Here is a 20,887-nt window from a genome sequence, read left to right on the forward strand (position 1 = left end):
AGTGGAACGGATATTCGCTCCGACGCCTGCCTGCCGCGCCGAGGCGGCTACGCTGCCACACTTCGTCAGCGCAGGCCCTCACCGACAAAATCGCGGCGCGCGGCGACCTAGTTGACGATTTTCGACGCGGCGTTTGCCTTCTTTCTACCTGTTTGTTTCCTTAATTGCCGCCGTCTCGACAGCGTTTGACGCCCCCTCCTTTCTTTGCTTCTATTTTATTTCTAGTCTGCCCGCACCTCCTCGAACGACGGCCCGATTCGACATCGATTTCTAATTTGTCAGCGAAAAGGAACGCACCGCGGCCGCTATTATCGGAGAGGAGAGACAGCGCCGAGGCACGCCTGCTGTAGCACACCCCACAGCAGGCGGTTAACGACGGCCTGCCGCGATAAACACTTGCGTTCCTCTCGAAACAAGCGGTAGCGGCGACGACCAATTCGCGGACGGTGGCGGCCGCTTATCGACGCGCAGCGCGACTCGTGGGAGACCGCAGCTAAAGCGTTCGCTCCAGCCCAAAGCTTGTTTGGCTGGTTGTCACCACCGAAGTGTTTTTTTGGACTCCGTGGCCACAAAAGGAAAGACGTTTACTGGACGCCTCGGTGTTTGTTCTCCCAGGCTAAACAAAGCCGCTGTCATCACTGCTGCTTCAGCGAGGATGACTAAACAAACACACTCTCTCCGGTCCTACCACTGATGACTAGGATCCGCCGCTTGAAGCGGCGGAAGCAGCAGCAGCTGTAGCAATGGGCGCCGAAAAGGCAGCGGCCGTTCTTTGAACGGCTCCACTCGAGTCCCTCATTGAGCGACAAAGGGCCAATTGAGGGGCACCGAGAAGGCCGTGGGCGCAGTCGCGCGCGGCTTACCTGCCATCTGCGTTCCCTGCAGGCGGAGATGATCGTGTCGTTCTCCTCGGCAGTCAAGTGTACCGAGCCCCGCATTTCGGGCCCCTGCTGGCCTCGGTACGCGCTGCGTGGCGGCTGATGATGAGACATGTCGGCTCTCATGGGTTTCACGGCGGTGGCAGCGGCGATGAAGGGATAATCGCGACCATCTTAATACGGTTCCGTTCGGGGAAGCGGCCGCGGCTTGACGGAAACGACGACACACATCGCACACAGCAGCAACCAGCGCCCGATGGCTGCAAATAACTTTGCGCTGGCGACTTGCGGAGTTGGATTGGCTTGACCGGCTGTGGCTTCCCTGGCTTGTGTCGAGCGAAGAGCCGTTTGTCTGCTGCGGTTGTGGTGGCGGCTACACAGTGTGACGTTTCTTTCCTTCATTTTTTGACATAAAGCAAGCAAAAAGTTGATGCGTAACTTTCTCTTAGCTTCATAAATTTATTATTTTCAGTGTGCGGCACAACAACGAGTTTAGAGCCAGCATTTTTAAAACGTCAATTCTACTCATGGTGTCTGGAACTGAAAATTGAAAGGTATTTTGTTTGTTGTAACTCTAATTTACCGCTATCGTATGGCAGGATATTTTTATTTTAATGACTGTTGTAGTTTCAGCGAACAAAATTTTTGTTTTGTTTAGTTTCTCAAAAGTCCGCCAGGTGCTGCAACAGTGCTTCGCATTCGGCAGCAGCGTCGGCCGACGGCGGCGTGTGTTCGTCTCATTCATTGCAAGTTGTGGTTGTGACTGCGAACCGAGTTCGGCTGTACTATTAGTGCGATCGTCACCCGTGGCATGGTGAGCACATACCGTTACAACGGACCCAAGCCATTTCCCATCCGAGGTAAGCCACCAACAGGTGTTCCGGCAGCACGGACGGAGACACCGCGCGCTGCGCAGCAAAAACGAGAAAACTCTCTCGAGTACCCCGACTGTCGAGCCGGGTTGCCTAGGCCTTATATGAAACATAGGAGCCCCTGATCGTTATCGATGCTCCTGTTCTCACCTGCGCAGTGTAAATTAGTTAACGAAATTGAACCAAAAACCGTTCAGCTCGACCGTGCGACGGAAAATGCAGACTTCGTGAAATGCGGCCCGGCTAGCTCGACGTAGGTGCTGGTGGAAGTTCCCCAGGAACGTGGATCGATGATAGCTAGCCTTTCGGGCGAACCACTCGCGTGATCATCGTCTCAATACTTGATAAAGTTCGTTAGTGACCCTGGCGCTCGAAATAAAACGCGGCTACTCTTCGTGCGATGAATGCCGGCGAAAAAAAAAAATGGTTGATCACGTCGGGTACCCAGGGTAACTAGTTTCGCTTGCTCACTGATCGCTGTCCCTTCGAAAATCTGTTACTCCACCCGAAACTTCGTGGTGTTGTCTTATTTTTGTGAGCCGACCCAAGAAAGCGTGCAACAAGCGGAACTTGTAAAGATAAAAGCCAAGTTTCGGTCCTGTTGTGCGTAAACTTGAATGTTCCCCTCGCCTTTGGTTCCGAGGACACCTGTGGCCATCGGCCCGCAGTGTGCCCTCGGGCGCGTATAATTGTTGGCGATGCCCTTCCCACGATGCGGAGTGTTCGGTGGTAAACCGTGGAAACTTGCGCCAGCGCCGCACACGTGATGGACACGTGAAACCGTTTGCGACGGCGCTGTCGCGTTCAGCTTGCACTGCTGCCCTTCGGCATCTCCTGGTTTCGTGCGAGAAGTCGGCTCACGTAGGTAAGTGTACGTGTCGCTACTGCAGTAATCGGGTTTCGCAGACACATGCTGTTTCCGGTCGCCCGGTTGAGATTACATTCGTTTTATATTTCCGCGTTTCCAGGAGAGACCGGTTATTGTGCACACAGGCGTGAACATGTATTGTGACCTGACGGAATAGAATCGTTTCGGTCGTCCGTGTTTTGACAGCAGCCACGATTCGCTGTCGCGTTTCACGCTTCTGAGGGCCTGCTTATCGGAGCGGACGGACGAAGGTGAACGGAGATAAAAAACAAACCTTGAGGGTCGCTGAGCGAAGTGCGCTTTTTTCTTTTTGAAATCGTCGCCGTCGTCTCATCACGCCATCACGCGGTCCATAACCGGACGACATTCCAGTAGTTTAGCATCTTTCGTTGTTCATCGTTCCCGCCGATACTGTGCAAGCAAGCAGCGATTCCCTTCTACTTAGAGTTACTGTATATGAGTAACTCTGCTCTTACTCGCAAAGCAGAGCCCCCACACGGCTATTTGCAGTAACAAACAGTTTATCTGTAACCATAAGAAAGTTTACTATTGGCGTGTGTGGGTTGGACGTGTTCCGCAGAGTTATCCTTTTGTTATTGAGTGACGTCAGCAGGGTCCGGAAACTACGTTGTCAAGGCCAATGAGACCATAACGAGACATAGTTAGACTAGAATGAATGGGAAAGCGTTGTGCACATGCGTGTAAGTGCTGACCTAGAAAACAAGTGTTTAATCAACAAGCCTAGGTAGTGCCCGAGGGCAGGAATGCAGTTGTGAAAGTAACTGGTAGATATATCTGTGAATGTAAAGTGTCACCCAGGTCTGAAAGTATTTGCAGAAGTTGTTGGTATAAACATAGGTTATGTTGGCACTATAATGAACTGAAGCCGACAATATCTTTCGTGAAGGACTGATGGTGTCGCCTGTGCTCCTTCCGCTAGCTCGATTCATGGTACAAACTTTTTAGTTCTTGACACATCTTGCCTCTGTTTCTGTTTTGCACTCGGTTGACATACTTGCTGAGGTGGAATGTTTGCTAAAGGGGAATTATGAAAATAAATTTGAATTCCTTTTTAGCTGCTCTTGACTGGTGTCAGTTGGTTCAAAACCTGTATACGTCTGTATTCTGAGTGTGTACGCACCTCTACTAACGTCCGTTATCCTGTCCTAACTGCTGAGTGGGAAAATTGGAATGCTTGTGTTTGCCTCTCCCCAGGCATGCATGCATTGCATGGCTTGTTTTTTCATTCTGCTTTGCAAGAAGCATTTTCTGTGCTTTACTGAGGCCCTCAGTGCGATTTCCACTGTTCCTCCGTGGGTTAAAAACTTATTTTATGGCCCATCTGCAGTATTTACTCAATAACCTTCCTGCTTCCTTTGCTCAAGAAAAAAAAAAGCAAAAGTTTGCAGATGCCTTCACAGTAATTTACAAAAGGTCACACAAGTGTTGGAAGTTGAGCATCAAGTTAAGCAGCTGTAAGCAAGTGTTTATTTGAAATGGTGAATGCACAGGACATGATATGAGATCATTATTGAAGTGTGAACCATTTACAAGAAACTTTGTGTGTCAGCACATCACCTCTCACTTTGTTTGACGAATAGGTTAGGTATCGTGAAAAGCAGTTACTGAGGTTAATCAAGGTCTGCCATTGAGAGTTTATTCCCATTATGGGTCTTTCACAAACTCGTTTTGTTATTTCCAGTTTTCTGTTTACCTTTTGTTGACAGCATTTGCATTATCCTTTGTCATCCTGAATTCATGAAAAGTTGTGCGAAAAACTGAGGGTAGGTGAGGCGGGTCAAAAGGTACTGGTGGGGATGCAGAAATTACCGGCTCGTTCACGTCACTCCCATGCCTCCAGCAGATGTTTACGCAGGTCATGCAGTTGTGTCTTGGTGGCTCACTAAGAGGAATTTTTGTTCAATTTGTTCAATTGTTTTTCTGACACAGCATGATTACTGCAAGCATGGCTGATCTTATAGTGTTCCTGCTGCTATCATGCGAAAAAAAATTGACATCGATGCGTTTTGCTCAAGGAGGCATTTCAGAAGTGGCGTTTGCCTTTGTGTAGGCGTGTTACTGCCTAATTGCCTTTTCCTGTTCCTGTCAGAAGGACAAGCAGAAAACCGGAGTGTCAAGAGACACAGAGTGGCATTGTTATTTTTAATGGAAGCCTGCACTATTCGGTAAAACTGCCCTTTAGTACATGCGTTGATGGGAGGGTTTCGTCTGTTTCTTGCCTTGCATGTTCCTTTCGTGTTGAGGCATCACTCTTCTGCGGGAAAGTCTTCTACAGCGAGGGTAATTTATTTCTAGGCGTTCTTGCGAGCTTTATAAACTTTGTGGTAAGTACATGTGACATGTCACTCCTTGCTAGCTCGTTTGGGCAGCTAACAGCGCCTTCAGTAAATACTCGTATACATAAAATCGGCAGGAATAAAATTTTCTGTCATTGTGTTTAGCCTACACCTCCCAACACCACTTAAAAAAGTAAAGGATCGGACCGGCGTAGCTCGTAAAATCGTTAAAGCGTCCGCACGTTGTTGCGGTTAGAAGATGCGTCATAGCGCGCTGAGCAAGAAAATAGATGTGGGTTTTAGTTCGTAGTTGTACTGAGGCGATGAATGCCAACAGTCTTGGAGAAAAAAAACACTAAGAAGCGACAGCATACATTTATGGCGCAGTCTACAGGATGGCACTGTTTTCTGCCGTAGTCGACAGGATAAGGCCATCACTAAGCAGTGTTGCTTACAAGCAGGGTTCTCGCTTTCTTTTTTTCTTTGAGGAAACTTTGGAAATTAATAAAACAACCCAAAAAGTGAATGACAGGTAAGTGCCGCGTCGGCGGCTCGCCTGTTGACAACCGCAGCTGTTCGTCGATAGTAGAAGCCTCCCACCACAGCTCGCTGAAGAGTCAGAGAACGCCGAAATGTTAGCGTGAAAAGAATGGCAGCATCGCTTGTAGCTGGAGCTAGTTATGTGATAATGGCTATCAAGGGCGAGAGAGGTCGGCTTAAGAGAGGGTGGCTGTTGATTGGTCGCTTCGCGCATCGTTGCTCACGGAAAAGCGCGTCATCCGCTGAGTGTATGCAAATGCGAAATTGGGAAGAAGATTTCAGACCTGATAAGGTTCACGTGGCCGGCGAGACTGGATGTATCTATTCTTTATCCCGTGACTCATCCCGACTAAAGAAAAAGGCAGTCGAACGCAGAAAGATGTCTTTTGACAACACGTACAATAGGCTTACTTGACACCTCTTCTGGCAGCTTGAGCAGCGATCTAAAAGCTTTGAGTTGTAAGCATTTATGAGATAGTAACTGTGAAGCCCGCGCTATTTTTGGAAGAGGAGCTGGATTGTGGGGCAATATTTTAAGCCTCTGCGCCACCACTCGCCAAAGTGTTGCAAAGCAATTTTCCCTTGGTTCTGTAGGGTGCAGTTTAGGCCATCGGCCGACAAACATCTGCCTTTTAAGAATTTATTTTGATGCGCGCAGCGCTCTCTCCATTACGGGATGTTGGAATCGGTTTCCGATCTGCTTTTATCTTCCCGTTTTAAGCATCTGTCGGTGACCAATCTATAGGGTACTGGATGAGAATCTACTACACTTTAGCCAAGCGCCGCGCGGATCCGACTTCAGCGCGATGGTTTCGCTGGTTTGGTTTTTCTCTACGCAGAACTACGTCTGTCGCGAGCCGAAGCGCTCGTTTACGGCAACGTTGGCTTACCGGGAGCTTCTCCCAGCTCGACTCTGTGCTCTCCCTCTCACCGCTCGCTCAACTGCGTGCAGCGGGAGTGCACGGGCGAGGCTTCGTTACGATTCTACTCCAGTTCTACCCCGATCCGATGCTCCTCTATCGGTCATTAGCGAGAATGCCTCCCAGTCGTATCTGCCCCTGCAGTCGGATACGACTCGAGAACGAAGCGGCAAACATCCATCAAAGGAGGCCCTTCAGCCATTGGTGTCGACCGATTGTCATGACGTCGCAAGCACCTGGCGGCTACTCTAAGCACGAATACGCCTATATGGGAGTGAAAAGGGAGTAAGCTCTCTTCTAGCGCACACTCTCTTTAAAAGGGTGTTCGCTAGAGGACAACTTTACACCCCTTTTACTCCTTTCCGTTTGGAGTGCGCGATGTCACGCTAGAGGGTTGATCGCAACGTGGTGACAAACTACCCACGCCATTGGCTGGATGGCCTCCTTTCTTAGGTCTTGAGTTGTGTCCGACTTAGGATTGTCCATCAGAGTGGACGACGACCTGATGGAGTTGTCAGGTGATGCGCGTATTGTATTGGTCCGCGGCCGGCTAATCTGGCTTGCCGTGCGAGCCACGAGCCACCGTAACCCGACGGCTTGTGACAGGAGCCTCTCCATTCGCCGCCACGTAAAACGTTCAGGGAGGCACACGTGGTGCCAGTAATGAGAGGGCTTTGCAATACCTGTGAGGATTTTTACTGAGAGTGAACAAGTGCACCTTTCCATACATGCGAAGTCGAAAGGATGACGACGCAGCGAGCTATGGTAAGGAATGTGATAGGTGTAACGTCGAGAGACAGAAAGGGGGCAGAGAGGATCAGGAAAGAAACGCGAGTTAATGACATCCTAGTCGAAATCAAGAGGAAGAAATGGGCTTGGGCAGGGCATGTATTGCGGAGGCAAGATAACCGCTGGTCCTTAATTCCAAGGGAAGGCAAACACAGGGGGCCGGCAGAAGTTTAGGTGGGCGGATGGGATGAGATTAAGAAGTTTGCGTAGATACGGTGGCTGCAGCTGGCACAGGAATTGGAGAGATATGGGAGAGGTTTTTGTCCTGCAGTGGGCGTAGTCAGGCTGATAGTGAGGATCAAATCTTCCTCCATTCGTCCCTCCATCACCGTCATTACGAGGGCGCTATAGTCGGGTACAACTCAAGAATGAAGCGGCAGATGGCCCTCAAAGGAGACCCTCCAGCCAAAGGCGTCGACTTATTTTCATGATGTCGCGGCTAATCGGATTAAACTGCGGTTCATCCCCTTTAATCTGCCACCCACTGCGACGTCACGTTACAGGGTCCAAGGGGGATTAACCATATACTGCTACAGGCAAAATTTAGCATTAAAGCACATCATGATCATTCATCCAGCGGTTACTCATTACAATGACTTGTAGCGCACTTTTTTTTTTATAGCGAGAACTGTAATAGCTTTGTAGAGGCCGTTTAGTAGAAAGAAAGAGCCGCCGCGGTGGCTCAGTGGCTATGGTGCTCGGCTGCTGGCCCGAAAGACGCGGGTTCGATCCCGGCCGCGGCGGCTGAATTTCTTTGGAGGAGAAATTCGAGGCCAGTGTACTGTGCGATGTCAGTGCACGTTAAAGAACCCCAGGTGGTCGAAATTTCCGGAGCCCTCCACTACGGCGTCTCTCATAGCCTCAGTCGCTTTGGAACGTTAAACCCCATAAACCAAACCAAACCCGTTTAGTAGAAACAATTTAAGGGGTCTAACGGCGGCTGTGCAGCGCGTTTTTTTTTTTCTCTGTAGTTTTGCTTCGGGTGAACAATAATACCCACGATACTGTTTCAGCCTATATGCTCTTTCTTATATACAACAAAATTCAATCCCTATTTCTCTTTTACATTGTCGAACCTCAATACAACGAAACGGTCTATATCGTAATAATGGATATAATGAAGAAATGACGATTCCCCTTGGAGGCTCGGTGAACACGGGCTATAACGAAGCTATGGCTATAACGAAATATTCGCCGGGCCCCTCCAAATTCGTTACAGCGAGGTTCAGCTTTATATCTGTACTGGATTTGCGTTCCACTCGTCGCCTTCTTCAATCGGTGGCCGCGCCTGGCTTTTCTCGCCGTTTGGAGGACATTTATTTCCGTTCGTTACGTTCTTTGCTTCATTCTTTCGTTTTCCTTCCCGTACACATCCGCGGTGGAACCAGGTCAGGCCGGGCGCGATGCCTATCGCCTCCTGCTCGTCCGTCCGCGGCGCCGTGGCAGGATGCCACGAGCTCCCGCGGCGGCGACCGAACCCTGACGGAGACAAAGGCATCGAGGTGTTGTCGTAGGTGCGCCTCTTACGACACACTGCTTGTCTGAAGCGTCGACACGTCGCCTGTGGTGTAAACAGGTCGTCGATCTTTTCCTTCGCTTGTTTATTTTTTTTTTAATTCTATATCTTCGAAAGTATTCGCATTCATACTATGCAGTGATGTCTGTGAAGGGTATGGGCCGCATTACTGTCATATTAGAATTACACTTCGCGCAGCCGTGAAGGAGGCGGCACCGCGGGTCTGTGGAGAGCTCTTGTGGACTTTGTTCTGATGTGGGCGGCGATAATTACCCACCGAACTGACTTCAGCTCCCGACTCAGTCGCTACTTAGCTGTCTCCCTAAAAAAAACAGTATAATCACTTCGTCTCCCAGCTCGCTGTCTCTCCCTACTCACTGCCTTTCTCCCTGAACTCGCCGATCTCACTCACTCACTCTCACTCACTCTCTCTCACTCACTCTCTCACTCGTTGGCTCTGTGTTCCCTGTACTACGTTCTTCACTGACTACAGGGTGTTCAGACTGCAGTGCTTACGAGTGCTGTTTTTGTTCTTCATTATTCACAATGGTCCTGAGAAGTATTGATGCGTCAAGTACTTTTCCGTCGCAGAAGACAAGGCGCCGAGTCCTGAGTGAAGGTTAGGAACAAGAGTTGACCTGCCGGTTGGGTTTACTGCTCGCGTTTAAAATACTTGTCATACTCGGTATGACAACCTGATGAGCTTCGCACTCTGAGCCGGAGCACGCCGGATTCGTCCGCCGAGAGCTCCAGCTGTTCACGGGGCTGAGATTTCCGCGGTGCGGTATGCTTTGCATGCCGTCGGCTTTTGTGCGCATTCCATGCGGCACCCTCCTGTGTGTGCACGCGGGCTGAACGCAGCTGCTGTAGTTTCCCTTGCAAAAAACGGGCGGATCGTGCGGGCTGCCCAGGCCGAAGCCCAGGGACGTCTCCAATCGGCAGTACGTGTTCCATCTGAGGTCGCCCACGGCTCTAATACGGCAGGAGCTGCTCTCTAAAAATCGCTTTACCGAGGAGTGTAATCCGAGAAACAGCAAGCACACACTTTATGAAAGGACTACCGCTGTCACACTAGCACATTTAATGCCATTCTAATCGAATGACATTGGCACCTAATGTCATTAATCGACTGCTACACGGGAACGGGTAATGTCACTAGGTTCGAATGACATTCGCCATCGAATGAGTTAGGGGAACTCATTCACATTCGATCTCTAACCGAATGCGTACTCTGGACACCAGGTACGCAGCAGAAACAAGCGGCGCGAAAAAATAATGTGCACACTGTCAAACTTAGAAAGTGTATTTACTTAGTTCTGCTAAAAAAAGTTACTGTTGGTGTGATTCTGTTCACACTAGAGGCTGTCGTGGATAGCTATTACTCTCGCTCTCAGCAGCAGCCAACAGCAGCGGCCGAGCGTGAAGCAGCGTCTTTCTTGCTACCGTCGGTCATTTTGGGTTGCGTGCTTCTTGCTGGCTGGCGTGCCATGTTCGTTAAGCTAGAAAGTACTTAAAAACGTAACTGAGCAGTTCACCTTTTGGAAGTCATTTCCATGCTCCGCGCGCCGCCATGTCAGGCATTTTGTTTGTTTACAGTTATCGGATTTTTGATTGACATTGTACTTGGCTTGGCTTTTGATGGCTAAAGTGGTGCAGAATGGCCGGAAGTAATATTTTAAGCATATAATACTGCACACAAATGTTCTCACCCGCTTTTGAAACACTGCACAACAATTTCAAACACCTCTTATGCGCGCTGATGGCTTTCAGTTGAACAATTTTTTTTTCACTGATCGTCAATGCTATCAATTTCGAGTGACATTATTTTTTCCCGTGTAGGACCGAAAGACACCAAATGGCATTCGATGCATCGATTGCCATTAGGTTCGAATGACATTAAATTTGCTAGTGTGACAGCGGTATTACTCCCCTTTTACTTCCATATAGGTGTATTCGTGTTTAGAGTGCAGGATCGAATCTCGGCCGCGGCGGTATATCGTGTCGGTGGTCGGGAAGTGCAGAAAGTTCGTCGGACGTTTACCTTTGTGGTAGTGCCAATTTTGCCGACAGCTGAGGTGGGTTGCGAAATTCCGGTGGGTTTGCGAAGTTTCGCAACACTGGATAGGGGGCGTAGGATAGTCGTGCGTCACGCTAGGTCGCTCAACCTAAGGGGCAACTTCCGGCGTGACGTGCGCAGTGAGGGAAACCTAGGGGAGAGAGCGATAACGGAGTGGGGAGAGAGCGGACGGCGCCGACGACGACATGATTTGGCCGAACGTGCCATATTGCAGCTGTCCCTGAAAAACGCCCGTTTTATATATGCGATGTCATTACACGGTGACGTACCCCAGGTAATCCGGAGCCCTCCACTGTGGCGTCGTCTGCAGGGCTTTCTTGCCGTGTGAAAGATCACTCTCTCAATAAATCAATCGAAATAAAGCAACATTTGAGAAAAAGCGCGCTTAGTGGTGCTCATTGAGACACCCTTCAGCTTAAGCGTTGTAATTGAATGTAATTTGAGCAGTTCAAACATGAATTAATTCTGACTGAACATTCGCTTGAGTAAGAAAAAGGTGTACTCGGGGGCCCTTTGCGATGTTAAAGAATAGAGTTGAAATATTCAGTTTTCACCAGATTATCAAGGATTATATTTTGAAGGTCTAACATCCCTTAAAGATTCCGTCGTCACTGTTTTCGTAAAATCCTTGTCATGGTGGTGAAAAGTAGCATATAGTAGTGCAATTTATACCTGTCTGTTTGTAAGCTATAGGGTGTTAACGAGAGGGCTTACACTTTTGTACTGGGTCCGTATTTACACTCTCTATATAGCATCCGTAGCGTGGCATGCAGAGAGTTTAGTGAGGCAAAGCAAAGTAAAGATTCTATTGAGAGGAGTTATGGGACTTTTAGGAGTCACACCTTACAATATCGGAAAACCCCTTTGTCAGGAGACACAGTTAAGAACATAGGATTCTCGTGAAGAGGTCGCAAAGTAAAAATGGTTTATTTAGGAGTATATCTAGGGTGAACTCTGTGTGCTGTGCGGGGGTTTTAATAGGGGATAAATACATCAACCCCGCGTAACTGCGGCCGACAAAGTTCAAAGCCGCCACACCGTAATCACGAACGCTATCCGAACGCACGCCGACCACGGCGGGCCTTGCTCTGAGGGAAACAAAGGAACGACACTTTAGCTGACACAAACAGGCATTTATTGCTACAACAACAACAACACCGGCTAGCAACAAAATACACTAAGGAATCGAGGTCGTCCGACTCACCATCAAGGTTACGAGCGAATGTTCGCCCACATTCTAGGGCAGGGGATACTCTGTGGCCGGACGGGACGAGTTGCGGTAGAACGTTCCTTCCCATGAGGCCTCGCCCCGCTGGCGGAGAGCGGAGCGCCGCGCCTGAACGTCAGCGCGCGTCGAGATACCCAGCCGAGGAGAGCGTCCTCCCCCTCCCCCCGTGTGCGCGCAGCAGTTACGCCGTCCGTGACGCTCGTGTCGCTGCGACGCCGGCGTCCTCTCTTGTTAAGGTAACTAACGAAAGAAGGTGTATCGCAGGAAAGCAAACCAAAGTGGACGAGCCGAACGCGTCCCCACGACAGTGAACTATTAATGACTGAATAAAGGAGCAATTACTCATTGACATCCACCCAAGCACAGCCATACGGCTACAAAGGAAAACTATTAATGACCGAGTTGGGTTGTAACTGAGCATTGCGCGGTTTTCGCCATATGTGCAGCGCTTGAACCTTTTCTCTATAAGCGGCCTACGAAGCGTGAACTCTTTTGATAAATTGTTTTCCCAATCGTTATCTCATATTAACTAAGCCATTATTAACGTCGGCTCGAGCAGATCGTCAGAATGAATGCCTTTGTGTTGGGCGAAGTATCGAGCGCTCTGGCGGTATTGGGTTTCATCACAGCCGCACGTGAGGACCTGCGTAGCTTCTTGTCGAGCCTCTGGAACGGAGCCAGGAATGTAGACAGAGACTTGCGTCTCCTGCGCGGATCGCCACTCCTCTGCGTCGACGCCTGTCTTAAACGGTGTACTCCAACGATACGCTCGTTTGGACTGGTTGTCGCGCTTTCAGAACGTCGGAACGGGGAAACAGCGTGGGTACAGTACGGGAGCTGAGGGCAGACAAGACGCCTTGTCTTGTCCTCAGCTGCGTTAGACCGTGGATCAATGCCCTTTTTTAGAATCGGAGTCGGTTAACCAAGGAGCCGGCATCTCTGTGCGGTCTTTTCCACGCCTCAGGAGTGCTACCGCTTATCGGGCCATGTGGGACTGCCATGATTGATGTGGTTGCGGTTCGTGGTAAGTTCCCGTTGACCAGATGGGTAAAGGCGTAGGAACATCGGGTATACGATTTGTTCTGCGCACCGTTTGGCATCTTTTTTTTTTTTGGTCGACCGATGTACTAACTGCCACAGTGCGTTAGTTTGGCAACGGAGTTCCCGCAGGGCAAGATTCACAGAGAATCCCAGTTACATTTTCTCCCTTCCCCATTCAACGGCCGTGTGGCCCGCACATTTCTCTTCTTAACAAATTTATTGATTCATTCATGTCACTTCACAAGTGACATGATATTCTAGCGTGCGGACCTCACTGCCCTCTATGGCGTTGTGTGGACTAGGCCTCGAGAGCGGCCTCCTCGGGTTCTTATCCCCGCACCCCCGTGCGCGATTGCCGAACCTTCGGGCGTACAGCTTCTTGTGAGGCTATCTTTCAGTTCCGCCTATCTGGAGTTCGGCGCAATCACGCACTTCACGGTACGGATGTCATTGATAGGTGAGGAGGTGACGCGGTTTGGAGAACGCGCACAACCCTCTTTCCCTCCGCTATCTCCTCCCCCCCCCCCCCCCCCCCTCGTCACTTCTGGCGCCGGTCTTCCTGTGCGGGCGCGTGGCCAGCCCTCGTCGAGACGACGCGGCGTGAGCCGCTGCCAAATCGCCGGCGGCGGACACGCTGATCCCTTGGCCCGGGGGGAGGGGACACCGCGGCCACGCGTGGCATTTAAATTTACGCTCGGCCTCCCCTCTCTCTCTCTCCCTTCTCCGCTGCATAGTAGCGTGCCCTTGGCAATGACACCGCCTGCGCTCTGTGGAGGACGGTGGGGAGGGCGGTCGCGTGTAGAACGGTGCAGCGATGCGAATGCTTCGAGGTGTGCCTGCACGCAATGATGGTGGATGTATTCCGACAGCGCTCGCGCGTTGAGTTTCTTTCTTTTTGTTTTTTTTTTCTGTTTTCTTTTCATCTGGCTGTCAGAAGCGGTCCCACTGGCCTACACGCTGGTTGGCGGACGCGGCACGCTAATTGGTCCCAGATTTGGCGACGAATGAATAGAGGCGTGAATGAGTCATTAAGCTTCTTCCCTTCGCTTTAAGGCGGCGAGTATCTGAAGATAGTCGCGGTCTTGGTTACGCAAGGCGTGATAGCGGCGAACTTTCCCCGGAGCCGGCAGGTGGCCCCTCCCACTTCTGGTCTAAGCCCTGCCCGTTAAAAAGGGTGAGAACACGAAATCCAGTCCAATCTGCTTCTTTCTCTGCCTACAGCTGAGGAAAAGTTTAGTTACGGAGAGAACGAAGTTGGCTCGGTTGATTCGAAGGAGACAGGTTGCGAATATGTAGCCTGGGCAGAGTTATCGGTGCCTAGATAAAGAGAGGGTTCCAGTGGTTATCCATCTAGTAGCCGTCTGAAGCAGACCGCAGGAGGCGCCCTCTAGTTTCGTCACATGAAACGATGCGGGACGTTTGGTCCCGCGGAGGTACCCTGCGCGCTGATAGGCGCACACCGGCTCTCCTGATTGGCTGACGACTGTTCGAGAGGTTTGCAGCCGCTGCACGGTTTTAGGGGAGAAGCCGCGCGACGAGCGGGACATCGCGTGACCGCCTGTCGTATATAAAGACGGGGATGGAGGGGGGGGGGGGGGGGGGGGTGCGCTGGCTGGCACTTTTCCGGAGGAGGAGGATCGCGCCCGATTTGTCCGTCTTCTTCTGTCTCCCTCTGCATTTCAAAGGCACGCCGCCGAGTCCGACGCGGAAGACGGCAGCGTCCCCTCCCCCCCCCCCCCCCCCCCTCCCTTCCCTTTTTTTAGGGGCTTCGGGCATGCCTATCGTATGGGTGCGCACCTCTGTTTTGTCTTCCGGCAATGTCGGCGAGTTTCTGTGCTGTGAGAATGAAATAAGAGAGAGGGAAAGGCTGCAGTGGATTTGAAAGTTAATTGAAAAACAGCGGGAAGAGGGGAAGGCTAAAATAGAAAAAAGAACGAGAGAGACGGGGATTAGAGAACGAAGTCGGCTTTAAAGATATCGCAGCGGAAACCAGGAGGACGAAATGAACTTGGACGGAGCGGATTCCAAAGGAAAGGAGGAAGGGGAGACGAGTTGAAGATTGTAAAACGTAATACAATAATCGAATTAGGCCGTGCAGGAGGGTGTTAGTGCGCAAGAATAACCTGCATTATGTTACCAGTGAAATAAAGTATGAATTGTTATCTAAACTGTTCCTGCTGTACAGTAGCAGTTCATTTATGTTAATCTACACGTGAGCTCAAGCAGTAATGCCAAAGCATTATATGGCTCTGTCGCGTCAGCAAGAAGTGTCTGCAAATTTCTTCCGCACGATTACGTCGTTCTCTGAAGGTGAATGTGTAGGTGAATGTGGCAGATAGTGTGTGATAAAATGTTGCCGTGGGAAAAATTCTGTTGATGAGATGTAATTAGTTAAAACGCGAAAAAAGTACACTTAGACGTGAAAACAATCATGGACGTCGATATAGTACATGGACGTCAGAAGAGCCACGGACGTCGATATGGTATGTGGACGTTTTGCTTTCGCACTGCTCCAATGCGGGTCGCCGCAGTGAACTCAAAGTTTTTTTGTTTTTTTTAAATAAAAGAAACATATTCATTGCCAGTGCGAGCCATAGTTATGCCTCGTGACCTGGTGGCTCAACGAGACTACCTAAACGACGGCCTTTCGTGACGAACTGGATATTTAGCGCTGGGCATACTGGTGTATAGTTTCGCTGTAAAGTAAAGGCGCCAAAAACCACGCACACACACAAGACAAGAGAACGGGACAGAGCGCCACTCACAACTGGTTTATTTTGCAGAACCCAGATAGCCAGCGCCTGCGCAAGGAACAAAATTACACATCATTGTGATAACGAACACTCAAAAAACTTTTTTTCCGCCTGATACAGATATACAGAAGTTTCGCTGACACACGAACTGCCTTTCTTACTGACATAGAACGCTTCAATCAGTTCTCTGGCTTTGATATTGCTGCTTCTGGCACGGATCCGCACGGATGAGAAGCATGGCTCACAAGAGCGTGAAGGGCAGGATCTGATATGTTTCGGCAAATTTGGGCTCTCTTTATTTTGTTCTACGTTTCGTTCATGTTCCCTGATTCGCTCATTAACGCAGCGCTCTGGTTGTCCTATACAGGACAAACATAGTTTCGCGTTTTATATAGTTTCGCGTTAGTGGTCCAGGTGGAAATCTTTTCAACGCGTCTCCTATGGCGACGAGCGAACAGAACGTAGCAGTGAGAAGGTCTGGGCTAGTTCCCTGGTATCTACTGAACCACACTGCACGGTTGTGGGACACAAGCACAGAACTGACATGCTATTTTCATATATCTGTACTGTACGCACTTGAACGGAGTTCATTTTGTTGATGGGAGCACCTTTATCGCCCTCGCTAGAGCATGTATACAGATCCCGACAATGCGGAAGGGAATAAAGTTTGAGAATTCAGCTAATGATTATCCCGTAATTGTCTGTGACTTATAAGCACACTTTTTCGGTTTCCTAACTGTAATTTTTCTCTTGGCGTATAATATCCGAAAGCATTTTCAACTTCGGTGGAGAAAAAAAAAGAACAAAAATTCGTCTTTTTGTGCAGACTGGTTGTTCCCGTTTATACTGGAGGCGCCTGTACGTCGGTCACATGTACTTTGGTGTTCGTTAATCGATAATGGTGGCAGCCCTCGAGAAAGCATTGAAAATTCAGGGGGAAGGTGGGGGGGGGGGGGGGGCACTTTGTTGACCTAAAGTGCAGTGAGGCGAAAGCCTTTAGCGCGGTGTTGCTCCCTGTGTCGCTGATGTGTGGTTAAGATGTTAGTTAAGTACACTATTGTTTGTGAATCTTAAATGCTGGAGACACTGGAGGGCGTTTGGGAGGCATTCGTCTGATTCGACGCCTTTCTGCAAACACTCTCCTGCGTCCTAGACAAGGAGAACTGCATATGCGTTGGCAGGAAGTAGCGTAGCCATTAGCACGCTCGGTTGCGGAACGAAGGGATGGTGGTTCGAATTCCATCGTGCACAAAGAATTTTTTTTCTGGTCTGACTAGAAAAAGCGTGACACCTCCGCTGCCAACCTTCTGCTGACAATCTTCTGTCGACAACGTTGAGGCATTAAAAGCTTTCGGCTTAAATGTTGTTGGTCCTAAGCAGCGCACGTACATCTGCGAACTGGCAGTATAAACGGTAACATTTAGTTGGATCTCTGGAAATAAATTGTCGTGTTCTTGTGCGTCGAACTTGAAAAATGCATTAAAGAAGTCATGCATCGCGAAGAAAGCTACTTGAAGAAAAGAAATAAAAGTGCTTGTCGCAACAGAACTGCTTGTGCAACAGAACAGAACGGAATATTGCTTCATATCGCATGATGCTTCAGATTGCTGCATAACGCACGATATGTCGTATTGTTTCATTTTGCTCCGGCCTGTACAAATCCGAAACGTTTGCTAGTCCGGGCGCTTTTATCCTTTCTATCTGTTTTATTTTTTTTCCCCGTGATAAGAGTTCCGCGAAGTCTCGCTTCCATGTTGCTTCTTGGTCGGGACAGTGTATACTTTTTCGCCGCAGGAATACGTGTTGAAATCTGAGCTCTCTAATCAGTTCAGTTGCAAAACTTCGCCTAGATAGAGCCGGTGTTTCAAAACCTCCGCTGGCTGATTGCGCCTTCGAAGCTTATCGCGTCGTCTGTGGGCAAGCTGCGTAGGGGACATCTGAACTAAGTGTACTGGGTGTCGCAGAATATTATCGCAAGAAGTCGCAGTCGGCGTCTCTGCCAACTAAAGCTTCTCCAATCTGGCTGCAGTATATTCCTGGATCTTAGTAGGAGAGGAGCTTCGATCGCAACTGGCGTACGATTAGGGAGCTCTGGTTTGTGTTCTTTGTTGGTACAAATCTCAATAGATGGTCAATAGATAATCAGTGGGCAGTCAATATCTGCGAGGTAGTCAATAGATAGTCATAGATAATAGATAGATAATCAATAGATAACGAGAACAGGAAACTGGGCAAGTTGGAACGGATTCATCTTAAAGCAGCGCGAAACACAGGACGTAGTGGAAGAACGAGAGACGACACGAGCGCTATCTAACAACTGAATTTTATTTCCAGAAGGGTTAGAAATATAAGCATTGTCGTCTCTCGTTCTTCCACTACGTCCTGTGTTTCGCGCTGCTTTAAGATGAATCAATAGATAATCAATGGGCAGTAAATCTCTGCGAGGTAGTCAATGGATAGTCAATAGATAATAGATGGATAATCATTAAAATAGTCAATAGATAATCAACGGGCAGTCAATATCTGTCTAAAGAAATGTCTGCTAGGGGTCGTCCGTGGCTCACTTCTCCTCGGGTACCCGTCGGCTAACCTTCCCGTGTCCTTGTGTGTGTCCCTGTGCAGACTAACCGCCTGTGTGTGTGTGCCGTGGAGAGGAGGTGGAGACCGCATGCCTGCCACGGCACCCCGTTGAGGACCACCACGCTGTGTGACCGCCACCACCCGTCCACCCACTACCCTGCTCGTCTTTCGTGCACGCACCCGCCACCATGCTGAAGCCTCGCAACAACAGCATCTCGGCGGCCCGCAAGTACAGCAACGGCACCAAGCCCTTCCCCATCCGAGGTAAACACCTTGCACGACTTCTTGCCTGCCTCCCCTTGTACTTCCTCCCTAGGGAATGTCGTCCGGAAAGTTCGGCGGACTTACCTCCGAAGCCAACGTCGAGCAAGCGCTTCGTGGTGGATTGGAATCCACGCCTGTGGGCTGAGCCAGTACATGCTCGAATGGCTCTGTGTTGCACGCAGTGTTTCTAACATGCGTTTGTATGCATGCACCACACTGCATACTTGGGTTGAAGTGGCTCCGCTGATAATAGATGGCGCCACTTACACCCCGCTACCCGCTACTCCCAAGACTCGAGAGACTGCGTCCGCTCACTGATTACATACGTTGTTGTTCATCGAGGGTGCTGGTATACTGGTATAGACCGTTCCGTGGTCAGCACGGAGACGAGGAAACACCCTCTGGGTTGTTGTCAATCGCTTTATAGAGGTCGTGCTACCGCGCTTGCTAGATATATAGCGCCGGGTGCCCACAACAGCCCAACAAGCATATGGCGATTCCCAGGGTGCGCTGATTGGAAATGTCTGTATATTGACTGCGCGAAAGCACATATGACGACGCCTACCGCACTGACACAGAAAAAGTGATGGGGGTGAAACGAAGTTAAGCCGAGTAGACATACGAAAGCGTGTGTTTAGTCTGGTTGGCTCATAGTTTTGCTTTGCTGGGTCGTCGGCCCATCTGGCGACGATATTAGACTCAGGTTAAACTCTGAACGAGGTTAAGCTGATCTGATTTGAAGTTGATGAAGACTACAATATGCAATGCACAGCGCAAGATTACGTTGCAGTTTAACACGTTTGTATCCGCTGTGCATTCTGGCCAATCCCCCGCTGTTGGTATGTGCCGTTAAGCCTAAGGACATCATCATCATCATCACGAGATGGTTTAGGCTGCGGCGGCAGTATAGTGCTCTCGTGCAGTGGCCAGCGAAGCTTCGCGCTGTCGCGGGTTCGAAACCTAGTCGCTGCAATATTATTTTATTTCTTGAGGGGCTGTTGCTACGCTAGGTTTGACGAAGGTCGCCCCTCAAGGTCACCCTCCCATTAACTACAGCTGGCGCGACGCCGCGTTAAGTAGTTAGTGTTTTCGCTCTAAAAGGGGGTGGAATTAGGTATTACCATCATCAGCATTTGCCACTCCATGTCAGGAATGCTCCCCTGCCCGTCCATCCAATGTGAACCGGCATGAACTCTGAGCGCGTAAGGGTTTTTACCAGTATGTTAGCGGTGGTGTCTGTGGATAATTCGTTCCTCTCTTCCCGTCAGAATTCGGTCGTAGGCTGCTGTTCCCGTGCTGCGTTTGTTGACTTTTTTTTTGTCTTTTACCCTCGCGTCATTGTATACGTGCTGGCTACCGAAAGGTAGGACACGGATACTGGCTGCACGTTCGTTCTCGTATACACACGGCAGCCGTGCGGCGAAAGAGAAAACGACACGCGTTTTCTCAGCGCTGTGTAGCCTTTGCGTAGCCTTGGCATTCACGTGTGGGATGCGCGCGCCTGCTGACAGATAGCAGCCGCATAGCCTGCTTGTATTACGCGTCGCTCCCTCCGGCGCTCGCCGTGCAGATCGAATCCGATTTTCCTGATTTCTCCAAAACCCATATCTTTCACGTGCCTCTCACATCGACCTCCGGCATTTCTACGCGCGAGGCTCGCCTGCACTTCCTCGTACGCGTCGCCTCCGCGGTGCACTTGAGAGCGCGTCGTCTGCGTCTGCGGCGATTGCGTAAGGCAGTCATCGGTCTTCATCGTCGCCGACGACGGAATCCAATTTGTCTCGCCGTCGGAGCGGGACTGTTGTTGCTTGGCGCGAGCGATGTGCATGCTTCCGCGAAACGAACAGAGACCGACAGAATAAAGGTCGAGGTCGTCGCTGTATGCGCAGCTGGTTGCGCGAACGTATTGCTTAGTGCGCGAATTGAGATAACCCTTTGAAACCCAGTCCTTTCGCTTTCCTTGTTCGATTAACCGCCGTAGTTGCTTAGCGGCGTTCGATGGCTGATCCCGAGGTCGCGGGATCGAATCCCAGCTGGCCACCGGTTGCATTTCGGCGAAAGAGATGTGTGAAAGCGGCTGTATGATTTGCGATGTCTTTACGCGTGAGATAACCCCGGGTGGTTCAACTTAACCCCAAGCCCTCCACTACAGCGACTGTCTCACTCTACCTCCTGTAGTCGGATACAACTCAAGAACAAAGCAGCTTTTCCCAATCAAAGGACCCCCTTGCAGCCAGTGGCGTTGGCCGATTCTCATCAACCTG

At 50.0% G+C, this 20,887-nt stretch overlaps 2 protein-coding genes across 7 annotated transcripts in view; one reads left to right on the forward strand and one right to left on the reverse strand.

Moving 5' to 3' along the window:
• LOC149335173 (actin nucleation-promoting factor WASL-like) overlaps positions 1-1,190 on the reverse strand; it is a 58,999-nt gene extending 57,809 nt beyond the window's left edge. Inside the window, exon 1 of the mRNA XM_089551857.1 lies at positions 864-1,190. Within this exon, the coding sequence (XP_089407983.1) occupies positions 864-1,004 (141 nt within the window). The 5' untranslated portion in view covers positions 1,005-1,190. The remainder of the gene's footprint in view (positions 1-863) is intronic.
• The window catches only part of Pfrx (6-phosphofructo-2-kinase/fructose-2,6-biphosphatase), a 164,926-nt gene that overhangs the window by 28,147 nt on the left and 115,892 nt on the right, over positions 1-20,887 (forward strand). The window contains exons 1-2 of one of the 6 annotated variants that reach the window (XM_089551850.1): positions 1,580-1,738; positions 18,402-18,623. The exons of 1 other annotated variant lie outside the window; for it this stretch is intronic. In XM_089551850.1, coding sequence (XP_089407976.1) covers positions 18,548-18,623 — 76 coding nt within the window. In that variant the 5' untranslated portion in view covers positions 1,580-1,738; positions 18,402-18,547. Of the gene's footprint in view, positions 1-1,569; positions 1,739-2,598; positions 2,616-12,991; positions 13,010-18,401; positions 18,624-20,887 lie in introns of those variants that run through there. 4 more of the 6 variants (XM_089551853.1, XM_089551852.1, XM_089551851.1 and 1 more) reach the window with 4 other exon arrangements.

This window comes from Amblyomma mixtum, chromosome 7 (genome assembly GCF_055824585.1).
Source record: "Amblyomma mixtum isolate Tamu chromosome 7, ASM5582458v1, whole genome shotgun sequence".
Taxonomy (NCBI): Eukaryota; Metazoa; Arthropoda; class Arachnida; order Ixodida; family Ixodidae; genus Amblyomma; species Amblyomma mixtum.